Genomic DNA, 22,359 nt, shown 5'->3' with positions numbered 1-22,359 from the left:
CCTGTTTTTTAATCCCGCGTCTATTTTATTCAGCATTCATTTGCAATGTATATTTGTGCTTATACTAATAATCTGTATAATGCACGGGATAGTTATTATTTGGATTTACGCTTCGTGAGACTAAATAGGTCATAGAGATGAAGGAAATTGTGTTTTATTCTATGATATAATATAAAAGAGCTAGATACGTTACCCGCTCTCTATTTTGGCAAGAAAAAACTCAGGTAAGTGCCCGAGTTTCACTTAGTCACGCACCATTCAGCGTCGTGGCTGGACGTTCTTTTTGTATTTTAATCGGCAGTTGTTATTACGAAGTACATGAGTGAGACATGTATTATGTCTCGTGCGTGACAGTGAAAGAGAGAACAACTGTATTGGTGATAATGCGTAAGTAAGTAGGTATGTATTAATTACGCTGTTTTTTAGTGCAATTATGTTGGCGTATGCCGCGTCTACTAGTATAATAGGTCATTGCGTTTTATTTGAATTTTCTTGCATATGATAATATCACTATTTCTAGAAATGAAGCAGAGGTTAGGCGAAGGTATTTATATAATACTAGCGGTCCGCCCCGGTTTCGTTCGTGGTACATATTTAATCTTTCTCTACATAAGAACCATCCTCATACTTCAAGGAATATAATAAAAAAATAATTATCGAAATAGGTTCAGCCGTTCACACGTGATGCCGTGACAACGTGAAACGGGTTTCATTTTTATAGATAGACATGAAAATAAAAGCTCATAAAAAAACTTATCATTTATTGAAATCAACTTTGAGTTTGAAAACAATGTTATGTCTATACTATAGATATACTACATAGATTTACTACAACAGTGGAGTCGAATATAAACAAAATTTACCCTGACACATAGGATATAAATCCATGCATTGGCACAGATGCTTACAATTTCGATGTTTTACATCACACAATATTTTTTTGGAAATTATTTTGGCTATTATATTCAGTTCCTTTGCGTATTTTAAATCCTTATTAGTTAAGGAACATTCACATGTTGGTATGGCAAATAAAGGTTATGATAATGATTAAAAAGTATAATGATGGAACTTATGCTTTCAAAATATTGGTAAATTAAATTTTAATTATATTTTTATCTCATAACGAATGTATTTAAAAAAATTCAAATGTCCGTGGTTTTAATACATTGTTTGTTATCGAGCAATAAATTATGTTATAAGAATAGATAATGAATCAAAACATTGAAAATAAACAAATATAAACATTACGTAAGTTGTTATAAAATTGAAGCAAACAATTTAATGTAAAGGTTCTGAACATAATAACCGAGCATATAAAATAAATATAAACAGGGTCTTTAAATAATTTTCACAATCGTATAATTATTATTATTATATACTATCTTTACATCTTTTAATTTATAAATGGAATTTGTTACATTTATGGAATAGTATTTATCGTAAAATTCATTCAAACACAACGTTTATACACAATTTTAAAAGTTCATTTATTGATCACATTTGTAAAAAGTTTACTTAGATGTATCGCACATATTAAACTTAAAATTGTTGGAAATCCACAGTTCCTCGTCCAATGAGCACCTCCTTGCATGGCCGCTGGACTTTCACCTACAAATAAAACATTAATTTTAGTATATTATGGGAAATCCTTAGACTACGAAATATAATGAGTTCCTCATTAACATCTTACACCTTAAACAGTTTTCAATAAACAGGTATCTTAATATCATGTAGATTCCTAAAAATTTCGTATGGCCGTTTACGGGACCTCTGTTTGGTTAATTTTAACCAACCAATATTAAATCTCATTTCTTAAGGTTTACGTAAAACGGTATACAGAAATAGAATACTATATTATGGTCAACGTTCCTTCCTTAATTATGATTTAGAATTATGATAAAAAGCACGTATCAACATTGAAATGATTATTATTCATAACACAAATAAAATACAGGGTAAAAATAACTTTGTTATCGTTACGTTTTCACTCGACCGAAAGAACAATGGAATTAAAATAATGTTATCTAAATTGACCCATTCATTAGGTTTTATAAATATGAAAATAGTGATAAAAATGTTAAAAATCACCTCACTGAAACTTTAATCACGTTTATAAATAAGTTTATTATCATAGTAATATTTTAACTTTATGAATAGCAGTCACGGAACACTTATAAAGTTAATATTCCATACAAAATGAAACCTCAATGGAAATAAATGGGCCCTAAAGTTTTATGTTCCGAAAAAATAACGCATTAGCCTGCATCAAAAATTGTGTTAAATTCGAAACAGTTTTAAAAATGCAAATCAAATATAAAATATGAAACAATAAATTTCTCGCTGTATTGAATTTATGATAGGTACCGTTTGCAAAAAAAATCACGTTTTACCATTTAACTTTTATTCATATCACGAATTGTAGAAATATCAAATATGTTATGCTTACGCGTTTGAAACGATTCGAATAGAATTTAAGTCCTTCGGAATGCTCTTTCAAATCAAATAAACTAAGTTGGGAACTGCAAATTGAGTGAACTACGCTTTAGTTGGATTTACGTGGCCGAGTTTTAGTACATATTGAGATGAAATTTATTGCTTTATGCTTTATGCATTGGCATACATTTTGTATGACGACTTAATTCAGTTTAACTGTATCATGAATGCTGTTAATTATTATTATTGTTCCTGGGGATAACTCTAAGCTTATTCTACAAGATTAGTATCATTTTAAAATTGCAGACGTGGATTATTTTTCAATAAATACAAATAATCAGTGTTTAGCTTTGCATGCAGTAAACATTAAAGGGGTCTGGCGTGGTACAGACATGAGTAACCAACATTTATTGGCGCAGAAATTTTACGAAGACCATTCAACGACGCGACGGCCAATCATAAAAAAGTTGTATTTTATCCAATTTCACGTATCATTGGCCATCTGGCAGAAATTGTTCTTATCTTGGCAAATGTTTTGGCCCATCCGCTGTATTTGCTTGACCGCGCACAATTAAATTTTCACCTTTGTGTTTTATGGTTACTTAAGCAGAAACAATTTAGTATTAGCCAAGTTGCCTATGTTAAAGAGTTTTTGAACTCGAAGAGAATTTTGTTTATTTTTATGGCTTATAACTGCTTCTATTATATTTTATTTTTGTTAAGATAATATATTATAATATTTTAAAAAAGCATGTGAAAGTTGTGAGCGAACATAATTCAAATCTTCTCGTCTCATAATTTGGACAATGTGATTATATTAATTATCCTGTTCAAAGAAGATTAAGTAAAAATGTATTAGAGTTGCTTTATCAATTAAAAAAATATTAAGTTATTATTACTAAGATATCAATAAAATACGAAAATGAGCTTTTAAGACTTTCCGCACTTTTTTCATATTACTAAAGTGTACAATATCATCCACAAAAACGTGCAAAGCAAACAATAAATAACCAAATCCATATTTTCAGGTCTATAATTCCGGTAATAAAACATCAAAAAGCCAATCCAAAGATATGCAATACCAAGGGGCTTGTCAACAGCAGTTCAAAGAGATTGGAACGACGTAAAGCATAGCCAAGGGAATTGCAAAATATATACGGTAACGGGTCCATTGTTGTCTAGAGCTTTGTGGTATAATAATAGCGAGATATATGGAGAAATGACAGCCATATTTCTATGACTGATTAGAAGTTCTATCATTTATCTGAGTTTATTTCTCTTGTTTTGCACTGCAGAATAATGAGTACATGTTATTAGATTTTTGAATTAGCCACTAATGTAGTTTTTATAGGTTTGTAAAACACGAAAATAAATACATAGGTACTTTGCATGAGCATTTTTTACACGAAACGTTATGGTAGGCCAGTAAAGTTATGTTCAAGTACCGTTTATGTTTATTAATTAGAATGGATAAATCACGTACATAATTAGAAATATTTCTATTACGTTATTCAATTATTTTTAGAGCTCTATATAATACGTAATTAATAAGGAAATAGGACTAACAGCATGTGAATAGAAGCATTAAAACAGAAAAACTCATAAAATACAATATTTTCACTTAATTTCGGTACACATATTTACTACTTTTTTTTCATCGTACAACCAAACAAGTTGACTGGTAAATCAATCACGAACACTCGCTTTAAAAAAACATGCCATTTTTTTTCGCACTACGACTCACCAGCCAGTCACAACTCACATACTCTCTCAATAAAAATAAAAACGTAAAATTTTTTCTTTTCAATTCGTACTACAACTCACCAGCCAGTAACATACTCTCTCAAAAAGAATAAAAACCTTAGAGTATATATACTCTAAGATAAAAACGTACAATTCTTTATTTTTAATTCGTACTACCTCTCACCAGCCAGTCACATATTATTATCTCATTAAAAAAACTTATTATTATTATTTTTTTACTGTCCACTCACCAGTCAGCACGTACACTATCACTGAAAAAAAAATTTTTTCATAAATAGCTAACTAACCAGTGAGCACGTGCACGCGCACAGCGGCGGGCTGCGCGTTGTCCGGCACGCACTGGTAGGCGCCCGCGTCCGCCGCGCGCGCCGCCTGCACGAGCAGCCGGCTGCTGCTGTGCACGCCCTTCTCCGTCACCAGCGAGATGCCCCCGCGGGTCGAGTCGAAGTTTATCGTCTGTTGGTTGGTTACTAGCTTTCAGTTTTTTTAAGTGGGGAATTTTTAAGCTATTGCATAGCTTCTATCGCGGACCTTGAGCGCGGGGACCGAATCGAGAAATTCCGTAACGAAAAAACCTCACGCTCCCCACTGCGACGAGCTCGGTGGTGTGGCTTGAAGGCATGCTATGCAATAGCTTTACCGCGGCAGTCCCCGAGTGCCACACGTCTTTTTTTGTTTCTATTTGAGGTGGAGGATAATAAGCAGAGACGGGTACCACTCTTCTTAGCGAGTATCATTACAAATTTGCGAAAATTGTTCTTGATAGGATTATAGAAGAAGGAAGTTCTTGAGGTTAAAACCACAATGTTTATGGAAGCAATCCTTATAAATAACTACAAAATAAAGGAAGAAGGACTCTATACTAGAAGAAAATTACAAGCCTGAGTTGTGCGGAAATTGGAAAACATGACTGAAAATGTAATGGTATTATTAACTGTAGCCCATAATGAAATGAAATTTCAATTACGAATACAAACATTTTAAGTTTATTATCCGTTGATTTATTTTCTCATTATCATCAATATCTAAGTGCTTGAGGAAGTTGACAACAAAGAACCAATATCAAATCAAAAACGAAACAATGAAATTATAATGAATATTATTTTTACGTACCCAATCTAATAACAGTCATATTGAAAAATGGAACAACAAGCAATAATACAGTTTTGGATGAGAAATACGTTCCAGCCATGAACAATATTTTTATAATAGCATTCTGCAAGTTGTCAAGTGGAAACGAAATAAGAAAGTTTTATATGACCACTCCATACGTAATAAACCCGCATCGAGTGATATATAGATTCTGCTCAACTTTTATTTTTCACGGAGTGAGTTATACGATTTCGGAAAATTACTGTTTAAAAATTGTGCTATTTCCTTGAACGTTTTTCCAATACTGCAGCATTATTCTGTGGCCAACTTTATTTTCTAAAAATGTGTGAACACTTTCAACATTAACGTTAAGTTACTCCAGTACTGATGAATATTTGCACACCTCATGTATTTTAACCTATTTATTCCAGTCACGATGTGAGCAGCGAATCGCTTATCGATACGAATCCTCTAAGAGATATTTTCTTTTTAATAAATTACAAAACAGAAGAGCTCTTCGAGGTGCATTTCTAGATTGGCTCGAGAATACTTAACCAGGATCCCGGGGGTGATTGTGAATGTATGAGTCGGATTTCGCAGACTAATTGGGACTTTGCATATATCAATTTCATTCTGGAGTTCAAAGTTACCTTGAATATTTGCACAGATGTTTGGCAAAGTTTGTTGATTACCTACTGTTAGAACTGGGTTAGTGTGGGAAATGCAAGCTTTGTTATTTTTGGACATTTCCCAGAAATAAACCTAATGGATGTTTGTATTATAGTTTCAATTAGTTACAAAATGAGAACTATTAATAGTTTACGGTTTAATGTGAAAAATACCGTTCTATTTTTGCGAGAAATGTTTTTTAAACAATCCTAAGACACTGACAGCTTTATTGCACAGATAGTGAATAAATAGCAATGTTGGATAGAATAAATTTGTTTGTGGCTTGTAGATTGCTTCGTCAAGTAAATAAATAGTGGGATGCAGTGGCAAATGAGTTTTAAAACTATCCAGGAGCGCTTGCGACTGTTATATATCTACGAACTTAGCTCATTAGGCTTTTCATCAATCTAGTCTAATCTTTGTTTATTATATTTTTTAATACATTTTTCTTAAAACCAGATTAAAAATAAATAAAAAATATGCGGATTAATACCAGTATGCTGTTATTGGTATTTAATATAAATGTAGAACCATACAAAATATGATTTATACACAGTTCAAAGGAAACATAATATTATAATTTTAAATAAAAGTTTAAATTAACGGATTCCAATCATAGGGTGGCTATAGTATTGCGAATAATGATTATTTAATAGCATTAAATATACTTTAACCGGATACACTTAAGGATTTAAAATAAAACTTTTCCCAGGATACCCTTGAACTTTAAGCTCTACCTTTAAGCTCATAAAATAATTCAAATGATTAGACGAGATTTAATTCCCAAAATATCTATTTCTGTTTGATATCTATACAAACGGTAGAGATAATATAATTTATACCAAGCAAAAAGTAGAGCACGACTTTTTTTAAAGTTTGGAATTTAGGTCAACGGAGGTTGCAGTTTTTTTTTCGAGTTAAAATGAAAAATGACCGACAAATACTGAAATAAGGTATTCTTTTTGCGGAATGTGGTATTTGTATAGAATTTTTACTTTTTTTAATCATTGTTCTTTTTGCGCTCTAGGTAACGAATATTACTTACTTAATATGCATAAAGCGTAAAATTATAATCGGGAAGGACGGAATCTAAATTTTTCTTCTGAAGGATATTTTTTTCAGTCCACTTCTTCACAAACTTTTCCATTTATTATTAAGATATTATATTCAAACTCAAACTATACTCAACTATTGTCGGGTTTACTATGTAATTGATGTTTAAAATTTATTTATGTTTAGTATCCGTTAGTAGGTAGTTAAAATATGCATGGTAATGTATAAATTTATGAATATTATGCATAATGTGCTCACAAATTTAGGGATTACACCTATAATGGATTACACCGTTAATTATATTAAATGTTATTAAATGTAGTCAATTATAGTTAAGTCTTTTTACGTCAATTTAAATTTATGTACTAAAAAAAATCAAAATTTAGAAAATGTTTTATTTTGAAAGGAAACCTTACCTTTCCTCTATGACTCCAGTTGATGGCTCCTGGTGGTTCTGGCGTGTGTCTGACTATACAAGTGAGGTTAATCGTTGATCCCGCGTAGATAAATAGGTCAGGACCACCCATGATTTCAGTTTCTGGTTCTGAAAAAAAATTCTGTTTACTAGTCGGTATAGATAATAGTCTATCAATTAATAAATTGGCATAGACTTTTCGGTATAGATTCACGAAATAATATAGACGGTAGTCAAATTTTTAGGGCCGGTATTTATATGACTTGGTATTATTTTTAGTCGCCTTTAAATACGTATTTATTATTTCGGATTAGTACGAATGGTTCCGTTTTCAAATTTTAAGTTACAGGTTACGGATGTAAAAAAAAATGTATTCATAATAATTAGCATGAGTGCTAAAATGAAAGTTTATAATAAGTGAAAAATTGGATGAATTGCAAAAATTATGATTATTCTCAGACAGCGCAGTTTTAATAATATTGTATACCTAACTTCCGTACTGTTTGAATACCATATAAAATTACTTTAATAAAAAAGTGTGAATGAAATTCTAGGTTTTTCAAGAAAAATATGGGACATTTTAGTGAAATGTCGAAGAAAAGCATCTGAAAATAAACGATGAATAATAGATTGTATATATGTTGACTCGACAATTTTCCTTATGAATGAACGTGTAAATTTACATTCAAAGCAGGATTAGCTGTTGGCAGTTTATGAGATAAATAGCGTGTTGTTTGTGTGTCTGCGGAAGGGAACAAATATTCATATTCAGAGTTGTTTAACTTTTCATGCCTTTGCAGCTTTTCATTGCTTTAAGCCTTTTTCTACAAAGTTGTTCAAATGTTCACCGCAAAGACTTATATGTGCTTTGTTACTACTGACGTTCATTTAGAAACTAATAACGTACTTCGTACTAAACAGCTTCATAGAATTATGTTAGAAAATTATTAGAGAAAATTTACTGCAGAGCGCTGAACGATTGTAAAAAGCAGTGAAAGGAATTTTAATAATAACCAGAAACTTTATTGAACATTAAAAAATCTTTGTTCACGATAGTGAAACGTTTATTCATTTTATACCAGTACAAAAGAATAGTGATCTATATTATGCTATTGACATACTGCGAATTTCATAAACAAAGCTTTTATTGCACAATTGTATACTTTGTGAAAAACAACTAAAGCATAAAAAAAAATGTTTAAAATACCAAAAATATTATTTTATAGAACGTTAGTAAACGCTTGTGTCACGTATATTTGCTGACTGGTTTTAGTGTCACGCTGACCGCAGGCTGAACGTCGGTACTGACAGCCGAAACGTATGAACTATGAACCTCTATGAAGCGTTTTAGAATGACACGCAAGTATTAGCGCGTGCGGTTTTCAACATAGCCCGTAGTTGGAGCCGCATAGCCCGCTGCACTCACGTTTCTGCATTTCGACATTAGCATGTACAATTACATCATATAAGGTATGTTATCTGCTGTGATCAGAGCGATACTGAAACTCTAGTGGCACTCACCTACAATGTTGAGGTAGACAGCGTGGCCAATAGGCGGCGTGGTGGAGATCTGACACTCGTACTGGCCCGAGTCGCGCCGCTGCGGACTGCGGATGCGCAGCGCCCACTCCTCGGAGCGCGGCTTGTGCTGCGCCTCGAACCGCTGGTCCGACGTGTACGTGTAGCGACCCACTGTCAGTAAGTGGATGTCGCGGTGACGTACCCATGATACCTAAATTTATTTGATATTTTATTTCAGCACTCTACCAAAAAAGCAAGTGTTATGTGTATAAAGATATTTTACCAACCATAATATTATACCAAAACATAAGGGAACTGTCAAAAAATTTAATGCTCAAAAAATTAAAGTCGTGGCTGTTTCTATTCTAGAAACAAATTATGTACATTTCTACAAACAAACATTTTCATTGACATAAATAAACTTCCAACTGGATAGGAATATTGGCAATGAATCACCATAATATGCAGTTATTAAAAGACAAATTATTTATTGGTAATGGAGTTTATACATTTTCAGGAAAACGCATCATTGTCCTGCTTGTAGGTATTGTTTCGTCAATTCATAAAGCAATTAGCGAATTACAGAGAATTTCAGCCTTTATTAGCGGAACGTAAATTGCTCCCAGTAATTACCACAAAGCCGCCATTTTAACCGGACAGTTCGAAGATCGGCTATAATGGGGTGACAACTCCGGACTAAATGATCGAAGCGAGATCTCGGGTCAAAGGGTCACTAACTTAAATTACATCAGTAAGAACTTAACGATCTCCGTCTTAGAACGTTTAGATTGAGAAGGGTTTACTGCGGAGTTGTAAAGAGTTATGTATTTATAATATACTTTACGAATTAACGATTGTTGTGCCGGCATTGAATTTACATTAGCAGTATAAATTATGAAAGCAGTTGTATGCTTTAACTGAAATAAACTTTTCAAAGTATTTGTTATTGTTTGTGTCTCTCACGCGTCCTACTATAAAATACAGATTTAGTTACGCACATAGTTACGCGCAAATAATGTGCGTAGGACGTGCGAAGGTGCAACCCTTATTTTCGAATAAAGTTTTAATATACATAAAACATAAAAAGTATGAACAAGAAAATTTGTGTATTATAATTATCTATAGTTTATAATTAACTGATGTGTAAAATGTATTTTGAAAATATACCTGTAAATGAAAAGGGATTTGCAGCATTAATATTGCGTACAAGCTAATACCGTTGTAATTCAATGACGAACACATAAGAGTCTTATATGAGTCTCATTCAACGTCATGGAATAAATAGGTTAGAAATTTATAGCCGGTCTATCAATACTTACTTATCGTCAGGAGATGCTCAATATCTGCACAATAGAGGCAATCTATCGTTACGGCTTATATCCCCATCATAATATATTTGATACACTTTATAGCCTGTTAACATTACTGGGCAGAATGGAGCGGCGTGCAAAATTGATGGGTTCGATACTTGTGCTGGAGACTATACTAAAATTTTTATTTTAGTCGCACGTAGTTATTGCAGGATAAAAGTAATAAAGATGTCTAAGGGTATTGATTAAATTGCCTTTCAAATGTTTAATATGTTACTGAGTATTGTTCTAAAATTGCTTATGAAATTGTTTCTAATTTTGTGTTAGTATGTGAGAACTATTGTAATAAACATACAAAAACTATAAAAATGAGCCTATTACATACAATAAAGACGAAAAACAGAATATAACTATCACTCACTTAAGAATATTTCAATTTGATTTGACTAAAAACACGTAGTTCATTGAAATGTTACATTTTTTTGGCTTAACCTTGCATTTTTTAGAGGACGCAATTTTATTTTTTGGATGTATAGGGGGGTTCAATGTGAAGCTAAAACCAAGTTTGTGGGGTCGCCACCCTTGTCCCACGGCCGCCATCTTGAAAATAGTGGTTGAAATGGTTTTTACGATATATCTCTTAAACTATTTATCTGATAAAAAAAGTTTGTTGACATTATTTGTTGCAAATTAAATTTTCTACAATTTTGATCCAGTAACTTTTTGTCGTAGAACTATGAATAAAAAATTTATAAGCGAAAATGTTCAGAAATTAGAGCTATTTAAATGTTTCGATAAAATTGTTTTTTATCATTTTACGAAGAAATGATATCAGACCATTTTTGTAGATTGTTTTTCGAGGAACAACTTTTACATACAACATTTTTTCATTACGTCAATAGCTAAGGTTTTACAGCGCTCTGAAGTGAGTACTATTTTTCAGTACTCTTAACTATACATATATTGGCTATTGACTCTTTTCCCATGCAGCACTGCAAGAACAGAACATTTCAGCCCAGCTTTTCAACGTAAAAAAAACGTGCTTCCAGACTCTACCTCCTGGATGGTGGGGAAAAGAGTCAATAATTAATTATTAATAATATTGCAAAATTAATTATTAAAAATATTATAATAACAAAAAAAAAAAACAATTACTAATGACAAATAATTATTAGTACACACATAATATATGTATAACGTATAGCTGAGAGTACTGAAAAATAGTACTAATTTCGGAGCGCTTTAAAACCTTAGCTATTGACTTTATGAAAAAATGTTGTATGTAAAAGTTGTTCCTCGAAAAAAAATCTACAAAAATGGTCTGATATCATTTCTTCGTAAAATGATAAAAAAAGTTTTATCTATATCTTCTATATATCTATATCTATACATATAATAAAATCGTAGGAAAGTCAAAACTGTACATTGAATATTTTTTTAAAAGAATACATAATCCATGATCTATAATCGATATAGAAGCCAAAAACATAGTTTTTAGAATTTTTGTCTGTTTGTCTGTTTGTCTGTTTGTCTGTTTGTCTGTATGTATTTCCTTGCTAATCTCAGAAAGTACTGCATAGATTGACTTCAAATTTTGCATGAATATTACTAACAGGTCGGGTGAGGCTATAGGCTACATATTATCAAGCTATCACCTACGGGGGAGGAGCTGTGAACCTTTATTTTTCTTACGTATTCCGTGTATTACGACAGCGTACAATCTAAAGACTCATGTTTAAATGTTGGTTTCGAGTAAGCCATGCTATTATCTAGCTTTACAAAATAAAAACTATGTCATTTACGTAATTTGGGCAGAGAAACAGTTTAATGAATTTAGTAGTATAAAGACAAATTAGAAACAGCGCCATCTATTAAATGTTATAAAAATCAATTCAATTTACACGTTAACTATTGGAAATTAATAATCAAATGACGCATATATAAATGTTGTTTGACAATATCTATATTGACACTATAAAAATTATGCCATTTAAGTAACTTGGGAAGAGAAACATAGCTTAAAGAATGTAAGTTGTATAATGTTAATTTTGTAACAGCGCCATCTATGAGATTTCGTAAAAATCAAATCAATTTACATGTTAACACTACTGAACACAATGTTAAAAATTAATAATTTAAATATAATTATGTTATTTATTTATTTAACTCTTTAACCCATATCTTCCGTTCCCTATAAGATATATTATATAGTGTAAATAATAAACTACATTTTTTTAAAGTGAGGGTAGATGTTTATTATTTTAAGTAAAAATAGACACCATTATCTACAGTTAATCTAATGATTGTGTTCCAAAGAGTATAATAATATATTGTTGTGTTCATTAGTTACAATTTTAAAAATCTTCGTGTTTTATAAATTTACTAGCTTACCGCCCGCGGCTTCGTCCGCTTTGTCTAAAACCTAATAAATTATGTACTAAAACCTTCCTCTTGAATCAGTCTATCTATTAAAAAAACCGCATCAAAACCTGTTGCGAAGTTTTAAAGATTTAAGCATACAAAGGGACATAGGGACACAGGGACACAGAAAGCGACTTTTTTCATACTATGTAGTGATATTTATAAAGCAATTGAATGCCATAAAACAAAAAATATCAAATGCAATCTTCGTGTTTTGTGAATTTTCACCATCATGCGTTCCCACAAAAGGTAAGTTGTTACTTACAGGTATTTATTGAAATGAAATGAATGATTCTTTTATTATTTTGAGGTGCATTGGGAACAGAAGTTTTTGATAAAATTTTATTTGTAAGTAGTTTTTTTTATAGATTTACAGTTAACTTTTGATTTTTTTATTTACAGATTCAATGCTAATAAAATTATATCGCCTTTGGAAGACGATTTCTGCTGATATTTTTACTACACCACTTGAAAATTGATGATTTGATGATAAAGACAGTAGCAGCGAGGATTAAGTGGAAATTAGTAATCATCCGCTTCGTCAATTTTTGACTGAAGTTAATGTCCAACGTCCAATGGTTCAATCATTGGAAGTATCTCGGGAAATTTTGGAGGATATTTTTCAGGAAGGAGAGGAGGGGTAGCCAACCACATATCAAACTACTACGTTTTAGTACCGAAAAAATTTTTATTGCCAAATGAAACGTAAATTTTGCACTCACAACTTTACAAGTAATGTTTTTATTTTGACTTTGCGGTTATCTGATTATAATATTTATCGTTATGGCTATCGACGTACCGACCGTACTGGGATCAGAGTAGGTACATGATATACAGTTCATCATCCAGGATTGCTTAGAGCATTTTCACACTGAAAAAGATGTTTTCTTTGAATCGTAGTTGCTTCATTTATTTATTTTTAATCATTTTACATAATATGTTTTATATTTTATAAATATATCATTTTCATTATTTAAGTAGATAAAATAAATTATGTAACGGTTTTATAAGAAAACACATTATAGTTAGGCGACGGTGATTTCTTCCAGGCAAAAGATATTCATCAGCTCAATAAAATTGAACAGTATGTTAGTTATTCTTTAGATTCACAATTGTAATGAGCATTTCCGCATGCAAGTTGTATCGTAGTTTAGATATATCATAGTTTTTACATATTAAAGTTCCAACAAAACCCTCAAATTTTTTAGTAGAGTTGAGCAAGATAATTTGAAAAATGTGCCGTGTTAAGTATTATAGAAAAGGTTAGTTCGTTGGTAATTATTATTTCTTCTTCATTTACATGTTGTTAGTAAAAATAAACTTTAACTAACAGTCAAAGTATAATATTGTAACATTCATTCATCATTTTTTGTATAGGCGATATTAACGTAGTATGTTCTTTTTGTAATGCTTTATAGTGTAGTAAGGCGAGTCGGCTTTCGTTTGAAGATACACCGGAACCTTTCACAAAATCACTACTTTTAGAGGAACATACTGTGCAATTAGCGTTTAGCTACTATTATGTATTCTGTGGTGCAATGTAAACTGTTATTAGACAATATTCGCTCTTATAGTAGTGCGTTTCAAATGATCCTTTGGTGCTCAATAATTATCAGAAGATCCGTTCATGCTTACTTTTAAGATACAAGGGCAAGTTTACCATTTGATAGGATCCCTTTTGCCTGAAGGCCAAGCTAAGTTTGTTTAAATATATTTTGTATTCGACTACAACGAATCGTGGAATACAAGAAATCAATATTTCTCAAATTTAAAACTGAACTCATTTCACAATTTTAGAACAGGTTAATTCGTATGTATGCAGTTTTAAATCGACATTAGAAGCTTTTCCTCAAGATGGTGATATCGGCACTCAGGAACTCCCTGGACGTGTTATAACGTCCAGGCCACAGTATTACAATTTTTCCTACAGTAGGGCGACGAATGTATTTTCGCATAGCAACGGAGGGGAACTCGCGGGGGGTCAAGTGACGCGGGCCACGTACCATGTACCAAACATGCTTAGTTTGTGGTATCGAGCGCGAAAGATAGTCATCGTGTTTTTAGTAAAGTTACTATGTAAACTAACGTAATTTAATACTTAGGTACATATTCTATAATGGTGTGCTCAAACTGTTAATCTACATTTAATTTAGATTATTATTTGATACTAAGTAATGTAGAATTTAAACCACATTCATGTTTTCTTCAGATTTTAAGATTTTCTTATCAGAGTGTTCAATTTTAATGTAGTTAAATTTTATAAGAGACAATAATTAAGAAAATTTTAAAATAAAGTGTCACGTATTTTTTTTAAACGACGAATGACGAAAAACGACCTAATCGCGAACGAAGTCGCGGGCAACAGCTAGTTGAAAAATATAAATATCTCTATTATCTGAACATTTTCACTTATAACTTTTTATTTATAGTTCTACGACAAAAAGTTGCTGGACCAAAATTGTAGAAAATTTAATTTGCAACAAATAATGTCAACAAATTTTTTTTATCAGATAAACAGTTTAAGAGATATATCGTATAAACCATATCTTCCGCTATTTTCAAGATGGCGGCCGTGGGACAAGGGTGGCGACCCCACAAACTTGGTGATAGCTTCACACTAACCCCCTCTACACATCAAAAAAATAAAATTGCGTCCTCTAAGAAATGCAACCCCAAATGTAACTTTTCAATGGACTAACGGAACCATCCAAAAAGTAATTTAGTATTCCATGTTTAATTTCCCATTGTATGTAACATTGTACGTTGCTCGTCATACCATAAATAATTCCTTGAAAGGCTCACAAATCGAGATTCTGTATCGTGATTCGGGATTTTGTGTTATGAATGCTTATTTCGTAGGTATTTATTCATACGAACAAGCACAGTTGAGATTTATCTCTAATACGTCTTGCTTACTGTTTTTAGGTAGTAAATAAGTATAAATTTAAATTAATTAAGTAAATGCGTACCTAATCATAGTATAATTGATAGTATAACACAAATAACATCTGCTGTATTTTTAATGTAGAGGTGTGTCTTTTTAACCGACTTCAAAAAAAGGAGGAGGTTATCAATTCGGCCGGTATGTTTTTTTTATGTATGTACCTACACCGATTACTCCGAGGTTTCTGAACCGATTTACGTGATTTTTTTTTGTTCGATGCGGGATGGTGTCGAATTGGTCCCATAAAAATTTTATTCGGATAGGCCCAGTAGTTTTTATTTTATGAGCATTGCTGCTGTATTTGTAAATGTTGCAAGTGCAAGTTTGAAGTCGGTTGTTTTTAACGCAGTTATTGACTTGTTGTTTATCAGAAGTCTACAACTTCATGGACAGAGTATAGCGTATGGAGTTCCTATATTTTTTACATTACTAATAATACTGTTTTTACGTCATTTGTAATTGCTCTTCCGTATTTCACAACCAATCTCAGTTGTAAACACCATTCAAAATAACTTGTCATATTTCATTAAACCAGTCAATATCCCGAATCACGGCAAGCGGATTACCCGGCCACATTGAATTAGCTTCACACTTCGGGTACACTCGAATGCTACGTGCCAGCTAATGGCTCAAAGAGATCGGAGACGTGAGAGATTAAATCATCTACCCAGAGACACTGGCTTTTGCCGTTTCCCCGTATAATGCTAAGATTTTTCGAAACATGATTATCCTACCGAATTTGAAATGACATGGATTTAATTTGTTTTCCTTTTGAAAAGTAAAACGAGAATACTTTTAAATCTTTTGAATGGCGTTCAATTATGAATAATATAAATACAAAAAATGAATAGGTACGAAGAATGCAAAAATACTGGGACTAGAGAAAAAACTACATTCAATTTTAGGCTGATCGATGTTGTAAAATAATCTATCACTGCAACCATTGCGCGTACTAATATCTACTAATATAATAATTATCGGTTTTTGATTCAGGTAATTATATTTCATGAATAATATTGCGTGAAAGTATGTATAATTTACCACAGACTTTATACTCATAAAAAAGTTATATTTCAATGAACTTTTTGCTAAATTACATAAATTACACCAACTTAAGGCTAAGAACATAATTTATCCTTTAATATTTTCAAAGAGCTTTAAACTCCGACAAAATAAAGTAAATGTTACGAAAAGCTTCTAGAAAAAGCTTAAAAATACGATTAAAGTTACCGAGGGCTGCAACTGAATGATAAAGTGGTTGCCAGGTCTGCAAAACGTAAGCAACAATTTTTTGTCTTAATTGAAACTAATGGATCTTCGCCAGTGAAGATGCTAAGAGAGTTTTTTATTAGTGCTAAATGTGTACTGGTAAGAAGATAATGTAATTAGTACCGACTTATTGTTCTAATTTGTGTAGAATATTGTCGTTTTATGTCTTTATGTTTCTTTGAAATGAAGCCTTACCTAAATAATACGGTCATAGCCAGTTTCTGGACATCTTATCGATCAGTTAAAATGTCAAGAAACTGTACTGTAAAATGTTTAGTGTTAAATAGGCTATCAGTGACTACAAGCAAGTCACGCAACTGGCCGATTAAAATAGATTAATTTTATCATTAATTTTGATTGGATACCTAATTACACCGTTTTTTTTTATAAAAATACCATAAAATTATAGGTTCGTTAAATGCTCAGAAAAAATCTATTTTATTATGTTCAGCTTGAATATTTCAATCGTGTAACAAAGTTTCATGCTTAACTTCTCATGTGTGAATACCGGATGGAAACTCGTGTTATGTGCCTACTTACAGCAAAGAGGTGGAGATTATAAAATAAAAATATTTCGTTATTCACATTTTTTTATTGCTTCGGTATTTTTTTGAGAAGAGTTTTTTTATGATCAATTCATTATAAATATTGTGTACATAATTATAGTGAATAGTGCAAAACGTATGCCTACTAATTCCTGATTATTTTAATAAACACGAATAAGAAAACACAAAGAAGAGAAGAATTTCACAATAACATTTACCTAATAAGAATCCCCATTTGAACATTTCGTCTAAAACTTAGAAAGTTAAATAAATAAATAAATAACATATACATACACAATACATGATGATATTTAATACTCAGGATATAATAATAGTATGATATCCGATCTTGTTAAATCAAACACTTAACGGTTATGTTTGTTGGATTTTATAAGGTTTCTCACAAATAAGAAGTTTACCTGCGTGAAATGAGATATTACAGAAATAATGACTTATCCTGTATAAACTTCAATATCGAGTGTTATATTTAATTTTCTTGTTTAAATACCTACTTATAAATGTTTTCCTTGACAAAACAATAAGTAAGGTCTGGCATTTTAAAAATATATACCTAGTTTATAGGTTATATTTCTAAATTTATTTGTATCTGTATCTTCAAAGCCAATAAATCTACAAGATCGTCTAATTCGACAGTACGAACAATTGTAGCGAGTTTTCTTAAAACCTTCCGCTCGAACAGAGAACTACATAACAATGAAAATTTAGATAAGGCGGAGTCATTGCCAAATTCCAAGCTTTCATTGCCAAGTAACAGAGAATGTATCCCTGCCGACATCTCTGATTACTTCGTATGTGAATAACAACATATTGGCTTATAAATTTGGCCTGAAAATGTTGGAAATCCAACTTCGGGTGTATTTAGCCTTTATCATTTGATGTTATGAAAGTTGTTATCATCTTCATCACTATATTTCAATTTTATAATCATTGGCACTAAACATATAGTACGTTTTCATTCACTTTCAGTCGCATTATAGGTCTTTCTTATTATTTACAGTTCATTAAACTTAGGTGTACATTCATCATCCTTAAGTTTAATAACAACCTTCCACTTTTCATTCTACATTTTAATATTTACAACACATTTGATCACCACATTTTAATTTAAACTAATGTTTAACTTCAAACAAAAATTAAGAAGACCGCAGAAACTCATTTCGACGCCAAAAATTAAAAATGTTCACGTAAAACAGCGCAAGGGTCGCTACACACGAGGCTAATTAATTAATGTTAATACTTACGGTGCGATTCTGTAAATTTTTCACTTTGCACAGGAGCGTGACTGGGTGACCAACTAAGCCGGTCACGTTATCTGGGGTGCTTGGGTCAAAGTACGGGGAGCCGGGGGTGTGTGGCCAGTCTTCTAGGAACTCCGTCCGGAACCTTCTAGAAGATTCGGACACGGAGTTTTGCTCCCGCGATCTATTGCTACTGCTATCTTGGCGGCATACTGCAAGAAAGAGCTTCATTGCGAAAAATATTGTGGAATTTCATGCTTAGGTTTAACTATGAAAGAACAAAAATTATGTCTTTTACAACTTCGTCTACCTTTAACTAGCCGTATACGTTTCGTATGTATGATATTTAGATCATAATTTAACAAAAGTGGACTGAGTTTGTTACAAACAGTAATAAGTAATAGCCAATAGGTACCTCAACTCCTTCTAGAATTTTCCAATTACTTTATTAAAACAAATGATTAAATCACTCATAAATTCATAATTCAATGAAAACCGCATTATTGCCGAATTCCTCCCGTTTATTGACCTTTATAAATTAAAGATCCATTCTATTATTAATCGTTTGAATGAGATTAAAATAATTCAGATTAAAAGATCTGCGAAGAAATTGCGTGTAAAATGGCCGGGAGACGTAATCCCTCTTGACAGTTGAAGCTTGATTGAGTGTTAAATTTTAAATCTACTTTTAACGTAATATTTAACAGGTTTTGTGATGAATTTGGTGGCAAATTCGCAGCTGCGTTCTTTGTACCTCGTTGAATTGATAAAGAGAATGACATTAGATTTATTGATATTTACGGTATGTAATAAAATTATATTGTTGGAAGTTTGATGATATTACTTATTTATACTTCCTAGAGCTGTGTTTCATACAGATGGCAGATTTCTCCTGGGTCCAATTTAGCGACCAACTGTAGAACATGTCCATGAGTGATGTAGCTGTCTCTAAGGATCCAGTATCATTGCTTACTAATTACATAGGTACAAAAGAATTTAATTGAAATGAATAAAAGTTCATACGTTGGGCTAGTGATTAGTATTTAAACTATTATGATTAGTGGTCATATTAATTTTGTCTAAAGACCAGCATTTGACTACCGATTAACATTTAACGCATAAAATAATTGGCATTTAATTTATGTGTAAAATGGGAAAATTTATTATAATAACAATGAATTAATATATTAATCTACGTACAATTCTTAATTTTATATAAATTATAAATTTTAATAAATTCCAAATATTTATTCTAAATATTATTTATATATATATATATATATATATATATATATATATATATATATATATATATATATATATTTATTATATATTTATTACGCAATTTGTAGGACAATATGTCTGTTGAATTATATAAACATTAACTAAGTGAAAACAAAAAAATCAGCTTGTAAGTATAATAATCATTTATGATGACCTCGTTATCGATACACTTTGGAAAGGGGGACTCTTTGAACCAACCATAGATTTTGTAGGACAAATATTTTTTCGAATAATTTAGGTAATTATCTTGAGATTGAACCAAAAAAACATTCAGTTAGTAATAAATATTTGAGAACCATCAAATCAAAAATTTTTATCCTTGTTATCTCTGTTAGCTACCACAATCGAGACTTTCGTACACGAAATTATTCGGTGTCTCATCAAAATAAAGCTACAAACGGAAAATTAGCTTGATAGTAATAGTCACTTGCAAAAATGGGCGATGTATCCTGAACTATTAAAAAGTCGAGCTCATAGTCGTGCAATAAACTTATTTCTTATTTTTATATTCACGAAATGCAAACGAAAAATCACATTATTTAGAAAAAAAAAAATTATAATGTTTCAAAAACTACTAAATAAAGTGAGGCTACTCACTCGTCTATAATGTGTAATGATTAATGAACAAATATACTAAAACCATCTTATAAAATCAATCTAACAATACTTCATTCCTATTCAATTATTCGTTGTTATTTAATTTATTAAAAATTAATTAGTTTTTGTTAGTCTCAACCTATAACTTTTCTGTTAAGATATTGTCTAAAATAAAACCTTACAATTATTAGTATAGAAAAAAGCCTCTCCTTCTACCCAGGCATGAAACACCGAACGTGAAATATGACATAAATTGCCGTGCATAATATTGTACAACGAGAACTTACCGATTATGCATGAAAGAAACTGCACAGTGAAAAGGCATGCCGCGGTCGTGCGCGCCATCCCTCCGCCTACAAGCCCCAGAGAGTGGTCATTATGCCTGCAAACAAAGCTTGCGTTAATAACCTCTTAAAAACATCTGCCTGACGCTCGCTAAAGGAAACTTTGCACCTACAACTTTTATATATGATGAATGAAGTTAGATGTGGGCTCCCTTTTTCATATCATCCGTATTAAAATATTTTCAAGCTGCTTGTGAAAGTTGTTTGTAAAATAAGCGGCTGTTAATAACCTTTTAAAACATCTGCGCCTTGTTAACGTACGGAAAGTTTCAAGGTAGAACTTTGACTTTTGATGTTATGATAGTAAAGATTGGTTTAGTAATCTTTTGTTGTGTGCACATATGTATATTTTGTGTTTATAAGCATCAATATTAACTAGAATAAAAAGAAATCTTAGTCTAAGATCAGGAAAGTCGCTAATATGGCCAAGGGGGTTAGACAAGTGGTCTAACAAGACAAGTAGCGTAACGTAATAGAATAGATTATGAATGTATGAGATTGACGTAAGCTGGAGATACGTTTATCTACAACTTATGTCAATCTCATACATTCATAATCTATTCTATCAAACTTTACGCTAATAGAAAGCCACTTGTCTAGGTGGGCAATTCTATCTAAAATGGCTAAACAATACCGACAGTTTATTTCAAAAATCTAAAAAGTTTCTGCTAGTAGGTAGTATAAATACATAAACCGTCCAAATGGCAGAACGGAATTCATTTACGTGTTTCCTTATCAAAGTATCGGTAAACTGCCACAGCCGTACTTTAAAATAAAATTAAACTTACTTGTTCGGCTGAACAGTAATTTCTACTTTACCCCGGCTTCCCCATTGTTTTGGTTCCGAACCGTTCACAATGGCTCACGAACTTCCCCTTAAACTTTTAAAGCAGTCATCTTGTTGTTCCACTTAACAGTTTCCACTTTAAAGACTGTAGTGAGTATTTTTGCTTCATAGCGTTTTAAACTGTTAAGATTGAGATTTTTTCATAGTACCTATTTACATTCTAAAGAATCTCTCATACTCGCATTATACCTACTGTGCAATATTGCACAACGTTCAACTAATGCTTATAAAAATGAAGTTCATCATAAACATTCTAATTCATTTTGTAGATAAATTACACATTTAAATCATTCAAAGTTATTTCTATCTCAAACATAATTGATTCACATTGTGAAACCTCGTAAACCTATTAATTTATCTTTTAAACCTCAACAATTAATAATTAAAAACAATTAATATATAAAAATTTAAAAGAATAAAATATTTTATTTCCAACACTTAAATCAACGATTGACAAATTGTCGCTACTTGTATTAATTATATCAACATTTTATCATTACAATCAAAATGTGTCGTAATTAATAAGCTGTCAGCTGTATTTATAAATGAAATAATTTCTGCGTGTACGTGTGATGGATAGTTCCGACTATCA

General features: G+C 31.5%; 1 protein-coding gene across 2 annotated transcripts in view; it reads right to left on the bottom strand.

The window, feature by feature from the left end:
- Window positions 1-746: 746 nt before the first annotated feature.
- The window catches only part of LOC123693736 (zwei Ig domain protein zig-8-like), a 30,878-nt gene continuing 9,265 nt past the window's right edge, over window positions 747-22,359 (bottom strand). Inside the window, exons 2-7 of one of the 2 annotated variants that reach the window (XM_045638936.1) lie at window positions 20,864-20,958; window positions 18,699-18,907; window positions 8,948-9,158; window positions 7,428-7,555; window positions 4,485-4,653; window positions 747-1,608 (exon numbers count right to left, since the gene is read on the bottom strand). In XM_045638936.1, the coding sequence (XP_045494892.1) occupies window positions 1,484-1,608; window positions 4,485-4,653; window positions 7,428-7,555; window positions 8,948-9,158; window positions 18,699-18,907; window positions 20,864-20,921 (900 nt within the window). In that variant the 5' untranslated portion in view covers window positions 20,922-20,958 and the 3' untranslated portion in view covers window positions 747-1,483. Of the gene's footprint in view, window positions 1,609-4,427; window positions 4,654-7,427; window positions 7,556-8,947; window positions 9,159-18,698; window positions 18,908-20,863; window positions 20,959-22,359 lie in introns of both variants that reach the window. The other variant, XR_006751714.1, reaches the window with a different exon arrangement.

Source organism: Colias croceus, chromosome 8 (assembly GCF_905220415.1).
Source record: "Colias croceus chromosome 8, ilColCroc2.1".
In the NCBI taxonomy this organism is placed as follows: domain Eukaryota; kingdom Metazoa; phylum Arthropoda; class Insecta; order Lepidoptera; family Pieridae; genus Colias; species Colias croceus.
Note: the sequence above shows the minus strand (reverse complement) of the source record. Positions and strands in the feature narration are given on the sequence as shown.